We start from the raw sequence: 8,234 nt of genomic DNA, 5'->3' as shown, positions 1-8,234 counted from the left end.
GAAGCCTAACTTTCTATCCACACGTCCATCATGGGAAGAATTCTCAAACTTTCATCAGAAGGGGTTCAAGGTTTTTCACTTCAAACAACAAAATCCCAGCTGTGGTTTCTGAAAGATTTATTGATCCAACAGATTATTATTTACACAAATTTTCTAAAATCAAGTACCAATGTTCTTTGTGAAGAGCACTTCCAGTTACAGAAATCGTTCCCCAGTAACGCTCCCTGAGGTTGAAACTTTGGGAAGTCAGGCATATTCAAGGCTGCAACTCAAACACAGCCTCACTTCCGTCTTTCCTGTCAGACAGTTGATCTTCTGTGGCAGTGAAGGGAACGCTGTCCCCCCGCGAAGGGACCGCTGTCCCCCCGTGAAGGGACCGCTGTCCCCCCGCGAAGGGACCGCTGTCCCCCCGCGAAGGGACCGCTGTCCCCCCGTGAAGGGACCGCTGTCCCACAGCATCAGAAAAATGACCCCACTGCTGCCTCTGGCAGAAACCTGTCACACTGTGGCTCCGCCCTCCTGCCGCGCGTCGGCTGGCCTTCCGGTCGGGTAGTCAGTGTTGTATGGATAGTAGTACAGATCGTGTTTGACGGCCAGGAGGAGCCCAGGAAGGCCTCTAGCCCCCCCTAGATTTGGTGAAAAGACGATGCTGGGGATCATGTCGTTTGCAGCCGGATGTGGTGACGGGATGGTCCTCAGCAGGTGACCGTCCCTCAGACTCCACACTCTGGTGTAGCAGTCCTGTCCCACTGCAGGAGCCAACACGGCAGTTAAAGACGTGAACGTGAGGACCTTTCCCCAGACCCGGACCTCCTGGCCTACCTGCCAGCAGAAGTCCTTCTCGCTCACAGATGTGGATGGGGAGGTAGGCGTGCTCATTGTAATGCCCTTTGTACTCCTGCACAGCTTTTGTCCCTCGCACGTCCCACAGCTTGATCTGCACAGGAACAGCTGCCATGTGAGTGGGAGCCTGCTTCCCCTCAGGACACGATTCATTTTAGGATGAGCATGCTGACCTGTCCCAGCATGTCTGCAGCCAGCAGGTAGTTCTCATCCTGCAGGACTCGCACGGACGTGATGGCCGACTCCTGATGGAAGCGGCTGGCCTTCCAGCCCGGATCTCTGCGGCTGCGCTGCCGAAGGTCGATGCTGAAAATCTCCCCTGACCTGCAGCCGTTGAACAGAATGGGAGCCTGCAGACACAGAGCAGCGGCTTGGATCTTCATCTGAGGGCTGAGGAGGAAACCCGAGCGTGAACAAAACGTCCCACCTGAAGGGCGAACTGTTGAGCCAAGACGTCGCTGCTGACGTTGTACGTCTGCGTTCGTCCCGTCTCTGCATCCTTCAGGATGACCCGGCGAGACAGTCCTGCAAACAGCCGCGTAGACACGCCCACATTCATTTACTCCGCCCACCTCGGCAGCGTGCCATTTATGTAGTCGCTCGGGACAAATAAAAATTTGAAGAGCCGTTGGGTCAATCAAAATCCCATTCTTCTCAAAAGATTCAGTCAAGACGATCTAAAGGACCAGACGTCTCTGAGTTCATGTACGGGATAACAGCCCACAAAGTGTGCATCATCAGAAATGAAGGCACGCCGTGGAAGCCTGAACCGCCCCAGGTTGCTTCCACGTTACATAAACGTTCACAAACAAAGGATTATTTTACATGAAAGTCAACAGACATCTGCTCCCAGTAGAGCCTGTTATCTTTAGGGAAATCATTTAAAAAGTTGCAGTCCTTCAGTAAGTAAGGCCTCCTGTCTGCTTGACCAACTTCTTCAACAGCTTATCAGGACCTCCAGGACTGACCGGTGCTGAAGGTCTTGTCAAACTGCGGGTTGAGGCACCAAGCACAGGACCAGGCTGCAGAGATCTTAAAGCTGCACAGCATCCCGGGCTGATCTGAAGACAGAGAAGAGTCCAAGCTAGCGCCCTGACTGGAAACTACAGGCAGAATACGCAGAGGAACTTCTGCACAATCAACTTTCAGCAGAAAGTTCTCCTGGAAACTCGGCAGGAAACTTAATTTGACCTTCTCTGAATGTGGGCGTGGACACATTTAGAGAAGGCCAAGCAGGGTTACCCATGAGCGAAGCGGGTCATGTTCAGTGTAGAACAGGAAGTGAATGCTGATCCTCACGCTTCTATTTCACTGCTGCACAAACTTTATGGATTTTTTTCCTGTTTTTCCGCCAAATGTCCCAAACTTTCCTGAGGAACTTAAATAATGAATCTAAAATTCTGCATAAGCCTTAAATCTAGTCTTTCTAAAATATGAATTGAAAACACTCACAGCTGTGACAAACCTGGGTCAGAGTTGCTAAAAAGGGAGGCAGGAAGTAAGCTGACGCAGCCGGGGGTGTCCGCGGCCCCCACCAGACACAGCCTGACAGAGGAGTAAAGGACAAACGGCAGACGGGGATGACAAAATCCCTCAGGAACAACGGACATGCATCTGCGCTGAGAAGGATACAGGACATGGGAGTCGGGGTAGTTGACGGAGGCCCAGCTGATGGAATTGACCTGGAACACATTCAGACAGCAGAGGTCAGATGAAGACCATGTGACGAAGGCTCCCCATCGGCGCTCGGGTCAGAAGCCCCCACCTTGCGGTTGGTGAAGTAGAGGTTATCACACATCTCCACCGACAGCGAGCCGCGGCTGTTGCTGCTGAAGTTCATGATGCCGTACTTGCAGCCGCCATGAGAGACGTCATTGACCGTGAAGACCCGCTCACACGCCGAGTCACCCTGCAGACCAGGAAGAGGCATTTGCTGCTTAAACTTTTACCCCAATTGCATTGTTCTCTGTTGTAAAAAGGTTTCCAGTTACTAGACTAGACTTCAGTCACCGTTTGGTTACTCGCTCCGGAAACTGAAAAAAACAACAACAATGTACGACATTTGACTGCGCTCCTAATATTAAAGATATTTTGATTTTTTTAATGTTTTGTGTTGAATTTATGGGATAAAATATTCTTACTAAAGCAGTTTTAACTATAATGATGCCGTTTTTAGGCTAAATAAAACAACTGAGGTTTTTTAAGACCCTTTTTTTCTGCAGAGCGGCAGGAGTTCATCAGAAATTCACCTCGGAGTTGTGGACGGGTCTGTTGGCGCAAATGTAAGCCTTCTCCAATATTCCTTCATCCCTTCGTTTACACGCTCTCCCACTGGCTTACAGCCCCTCACAACCCCAACCTAACGTTAGCAGTACAACAAAAATAGAGAGTAATATTGGAGTTATCCAGTCCAGTTCTGATCCAGATTCCAGCACAGACCAGGAAAACAGAGACGTTCATGGATCTATTTGTCTGCAGGTGGATGATCAGAATGGAGCAGAGCAGGGAGACTTTAGCCCCGCCCATTTCAGTTTTCACGTCACAACTAAGAGCTTTTTCAAACAGCATTTTTTTGTCTGCGCCCCGATTCACAAAAACACCATTTTCATTGGAGTGGGTCTTGAACAGGATCATGACCCAAAACGTTCGTCCAAGACGACCAAGGAACGGCTGGAGAAGAATCATATCAAGGTCATGGAGAGGCCCAGCCCGTCTGTGGACCTCAATCCTATAGAAACGTATTGAGAGAGCTCAAGCTCAGTGTTGCTAAGCAACAGCCACCAAATCTGAATGATTTAGAAGTCATTTGGAAAGAAGAGTGGAGCAGAATTCCTCCCAATGTGTGCAGAAATCAGCTCAACCTCCGACCTCTGTTCTGAGAATGAGGGTCCTTCAGGCAAAAGGGGTCAAATCCCATCAATGAAATCCAAATAATTTGATATAAATTCAATAAAGTCAGGTTCTTGATTATCTCTGACGGTTTCAATGACTCTACCATCAGCATGACAGACTGACGATTTCTCCTTCAGTGGACAAACATGCTAAATGTGAGGGGGATCAAATCCTTGATTCCTCTGCTACCTTACAGTTAGCACCCCGAGGGACAGACGGTGTCTGTGCACGGAACATGAGCGCATGCGTGAGGGGGGAAAAGCGTGCACGCTCATGCACACGTCTGGAACTGCACAGCTGCCTTTTGGTCATGTTCATTTTGTCGAATAAAAACCAATCAGGGTCAGATTCTACCCAGACTTTCTGTCTGTTCTGACAAAATGAAACCAGATTTAAAATGATTACTCCAGCTGATCACCACTCCATTCACTGAGGGTGACAAAAATGAATGAAGTTGCTGAGCAGTCGAGAAAAATGTAAATAATGTATACGACATGACAAAATCTCACCATTTGCCATATTAGTGATCAATGTTGCCATGACGATGGAACTTGTGACAAATGAACAAACAGCAAAACAACCAAAAACATGATTTCCATTTGGTTGCAACAGTTTAATTTCAAACAGAGTTCACTTTTATTCTACTCTACATGACTCTCGTCTACATAAAAGGCTCCATCTGATTGGTCAACAACATGAATGTGTCCTTCCAATTGGTCAAATGCATCAAGAGATTTATTGGATTCTTTAAAGACTTCAAGTTGCCATAAGATTGTTTTAATACATTTAAGGTAACATTTGTTGCAGTTTTCTCCATCATTTGCGATACGTATTACACAGCTGGATAGCGTGATAGTGATATATTTGGGGTTTATCGTGCAGACCCAATTAGCACACTAATGAAAAAGTTAAAAACATTTAATTTTACGTGCAATAAAACCATTATGGCAGAATTAACATACAGTGGGGCAAAAGAGTATTTAGTCAGCCACCAATTGTGCAAGTTCTCCCACTTATGGTGGAAAATAAGTATTTGGTCACCTACTAATACGTCTGGCTCTCACAAAAAAAAAAAAGCGTGTCGACATGATGTAAAATCCACAATGGCAGGTCCCAGTCTCCCTGCTCTGCTCCATTCTGATCATCCGCTGTCAGACCAACAGAACCATGAACGTCTTAGTTTTCTGGAATCTGGATCTAAACTGTACGCCTGGATAGCTCTAATATTGATCACCGTTTCTGTTTAGCTAATGTTTTATTGGGGTTGTGAGGGGCTGTAAGCTAGCAGGAGAGAGTGTAAACAACTAAACATAATTAAAAAACCGACTGGGAAGGATTTTACAACAGATCAGAAGATGGTCAGAGTGGGACTTGAAGGTGTTTCCAGGGCAACATAGAGATGCATGTCATCCAGCACGTCCTGGCATCTTCTGTGGTGTCTCCTCTCAGTTGGACTAATGGAGGGAACGACTTGTTTGAAAGGTAATTGAGGTGGCATCAATGCCAGAAGTCTAACCCCTGTACCTGCCTCATCCTGACGTGGAAGAGTCTCCTTTGAGATCCTTCTCATCCCTCCATCTGGAAGCCCAGCCAACCTATGAAGGAAACTCCTCACCACAGCCTGTTTCTGTCATGCTAACTGCTGCATAGATTCCTTCTGTGTGTGTCTGACTGTTCTCACCACGATCAGTCGGAAGTTGTCAGTGTCCGGGCAGCTGCTGTTGTCTGTGCTCTCAATCTCCAGTTTGTGGCGCTTCATTCCGCTGACCTTGACCTCGTGGACGAGCCTGCAGACAAATGAAGACAACCAGGACAATCATCCAGGCTGATTCTGTCGCAGTCACTGCATAAAGAGGATGCTGGTGTCACGGATGAGGAATATCTAAGTGCATTTCTGCAAACGTCCTTCCCTTTCCCTGCTAAAACTCGGCTGATGGCTGCAAAGCTCTAGATACTTCGGGACTTGAAGAGCTTTAACAACCTGCAATCAAGATGAGCTGTCAAAAGCCTCAAAGCTCTGCAGATGAAAACAAGCTGTGCACATGCACCCAGCAAGGAGTCCGTACCTGCAGTAGGAGTTTTCAGGCAAAAGCCCAAGATGTCTTTTCTGCAGCAGCAGAGAAGAGTTCAATCCTGGCCTTGGTGCTTTCTGCAGAGAATGGTCGTCTTGTTACATAGAGGTTTCCTCTCATCACATTCACATCTTCCAGCTACACACGTCACAAAATAAGTAACTAACTTTTCTGGGGTTTTGATCCTCTTCCAGCATCTTTTGTCGTTCTTTTTCTCGTTCTTTGCGCTGCAGCTGCTCTCTGGTCAGAGGGTTGCAGTTGTTGTGTCCTGGCAGCAGGCGGAAGTAGCGGTTTTTTTCTGGATCAAAGTAGAAGCCTGGTAACTCTGCTCCACCAAAACAAAAATAAAAATTCAACAAGGACCTCATTGCCTGATTCACGTACAAAGGTCTGCAAAGACACTGAAACTCTACAGCTGTTCTCGGATGAATGGACAGTTCCTCTGAAGCTACGTCACAGCATGACGTCAGACTGCTGCTCTGACTGTGACGCCACAAAACCTCAGGCTCTCCAGTCTAAAGTGGAGCAGCTTTTATCTGTGGAGCAGGTCTTTATCCACACAGAAGGATTCAAACTCTGTTTGTTCTTCCAGAACTCCTTCGTCTAAATAATGTCACATGTTCTATTCTTACATTGTTTTTAGAAAACAGTCTTCCTAACCATCAGTCTTTCAACAGTGTTCATGCTTCAAAGGCTTCAAAAACTCCAGAGGCTTCAGAAGCTCCAGAGGCTTCAAAAGCTTCAGAAGCTACAGTGACTGCTGAGGTTACAGAAGCTTCAGAGACTTTAAAAACTCCAGAGGGTTCAGAACCTCCAGAGGCTTCAGAACCTCCAGAGGCTTCAGAACCTCCAGAGGCTTCAGAAGCCCCAGAGGGTTCAGAAGCCCCAGAGGGTTCAGAAGCCCCAGAGGGTTCAGAAGCCCCAGAGGGTTCAGAGGCTGGGGTGCGCACCTGGAGCTGCGCTGCTGCGGGTGGAGGAGGAGGAGGGTTGCGCATGTGCGGTGGCCGTGGCAGACGGGCTGTGGGTTCTCCTGTAGGGTGGTTCTGCGTCGTCATCTGAGCGCCTGTGAGCAGCAGACACACACATACCTTCATTCCTGGGATAAGCTCATCCTTCACCTGGTGGTGTTCGCCGTGTTGCGTTCAAGCGCCCACCTCCGCTCGTCTCGCCGTCCTCCATGCCGTGGACCGGAACCATGTCGCCGGTGTGGACCGTGACTTCCTCGCCAGGTCCACCGCTTCATGTTGTGGTCTGGAGAACAGGTTGGGGCTGTTGGCCGCGCGCTCTTTCATCAACTCCCTCGTATGGCGGGTAATAAACTAGAAATCATGGTTACGTTCACGGACGACTCGAGTCGCTGCTGGATCTTCAACGAGAGCGGCGTTTGAACCAGTCAGCAAACACTCGGAGATCGACGTTAAATGACCAAGTCCTACAGGAAGGGACAAGCAGGAGAGAGGAAAAGTCTAACTGCGAGGGTCACTATATTGAAGTGTTCACTTTCCTCGGAAAAGTGGAACTTTACTCAAACGACATCGATGTAGAAAGTAACCTGTTTACCTCCAGGATCCCTGTCTCATAGAGACTGGCTTTAGTTCGTGTTAATGCATTTAACGAAGGCGTCAGAATAAAAGACCAGCTACTTTGAATGTTGGTTAGTCGTTAAAGTGTTCATATTTTCACACTTCTCCACCGCATGTGAAGGCAACACCATACGCCTTCCCCGCACGCCTTTCTGTTGGCCACTTCCGGTGTGACGTATCAGTCATTCATTGGTTGCAGTCAGTCTTCCGTTTTGTTCCTCAGCAGAATCAAAACAAAACTTTTATTTAGGTTACTATGCTAGACTTCAGTCACCGTTTGGTTACTCGCTCCGGAAACTGAAAAAAACAACAATGTACGACATTTGACTGCGCCCGCAATATTAAAGATATTTTGATTTTTTTAATGTTTTGTGTTGAATTTATGGGATAAAATATTCTTACTAAAGCAGTTTTGAGATGTGCCAGATTCAGGTAAATGGGACAACTGATGAGCTAAAATGAGCCCCTCAAACTGCAAAGTGACACAGTCAAGTTTCATAGTAAAATCTTCTTCTTTTCCTTTGGTATTTTCACTTCAGCCAATCATCTTCCTCCATGTAACCCTGTCTTCTTCATCCTCTCCTCTAACACCAGCTACCTTCACGTCCTCCTTAATGAGCGAATATTACAATAAATTCATTTTATGTAAAGAGATCCGACAAATATAGAGATCAATATAGAAACACCGTAATACAGCCTGCTCTCCTGTATTTTGGGTTCTACACCACTGGACAATAATGAAAAAAATGAAATAAAAAACACAGGAACAACTTTTTTATATAATTGGGAATAAAGGCAGATATGAAGGGGTTACATTGACTGTTAAGCTAATTGATCCTAATTG

The 8,234-nt window shown here is 47.1% G+C and overlaps 1 protein-coding gene across 1 annotated transcript; it reads right to left on the bottom strand.

The window, feature by feature from the left end:
• Positions 1 to 100: 100 nt before the first annotated feature.
• wdr21 (WD repeat domain 21) lies at positions 101 to 7,507 on the bottom strand. The gene is made up of 15 exons (XM_020714572.2): positions 7,368 to 7,507; positions 7,144 to 7,239; positions 6,962 to 7,058; positions 6,758 to 6,870; positions 5,975 to 6,132; positions 5,802 to 5,884; positions 5,417 to 5,522; positions 2,609 to 2,752; positions 2,476 to 2,525; positions 2,309 to 2,388; positions 1,812 to 1,904; positions 1,271 to 1,368; positions 1,017 to 1,193; positions 823 to 937; positions 101 to 749 (listed from the first exon to the last, which is right to left on the bottom strand). Exons 3-15 carry the CDS (start codon positions 7,048 to 7,050, stop codon positions 499 to 501), a joined length of 1,557 nt encoding a protein of 518 aa, XP_020570231.1. The 5' UTR covers positions 7,051 to 7,058; positions 7,144 to 7,239; positions 7,368 to 7,507; the 3' UTR covers positions 101 to 498.
• Positions 7,508 to 8,234: the final 727 nt, after the last annotated feature.

This window comes from Oryzias latipes, chromosome 24, assembly GCF_053564925.1.
Source record: "Oryzias latipes strain Hd-rR chromosome 24, Olatipes_Hd-rR_3.1".
In the NCBI taxonomy this organism is placed as follows: Eukaryota; Metazoa; Chordata; class Actinopteri; order Beloniformes; family Adrianichthyidae; genus Oryzias; species Oryzias latipes.
This window is presented reverse-complemented; position numbering and strand designations above follow the sequence as displayed.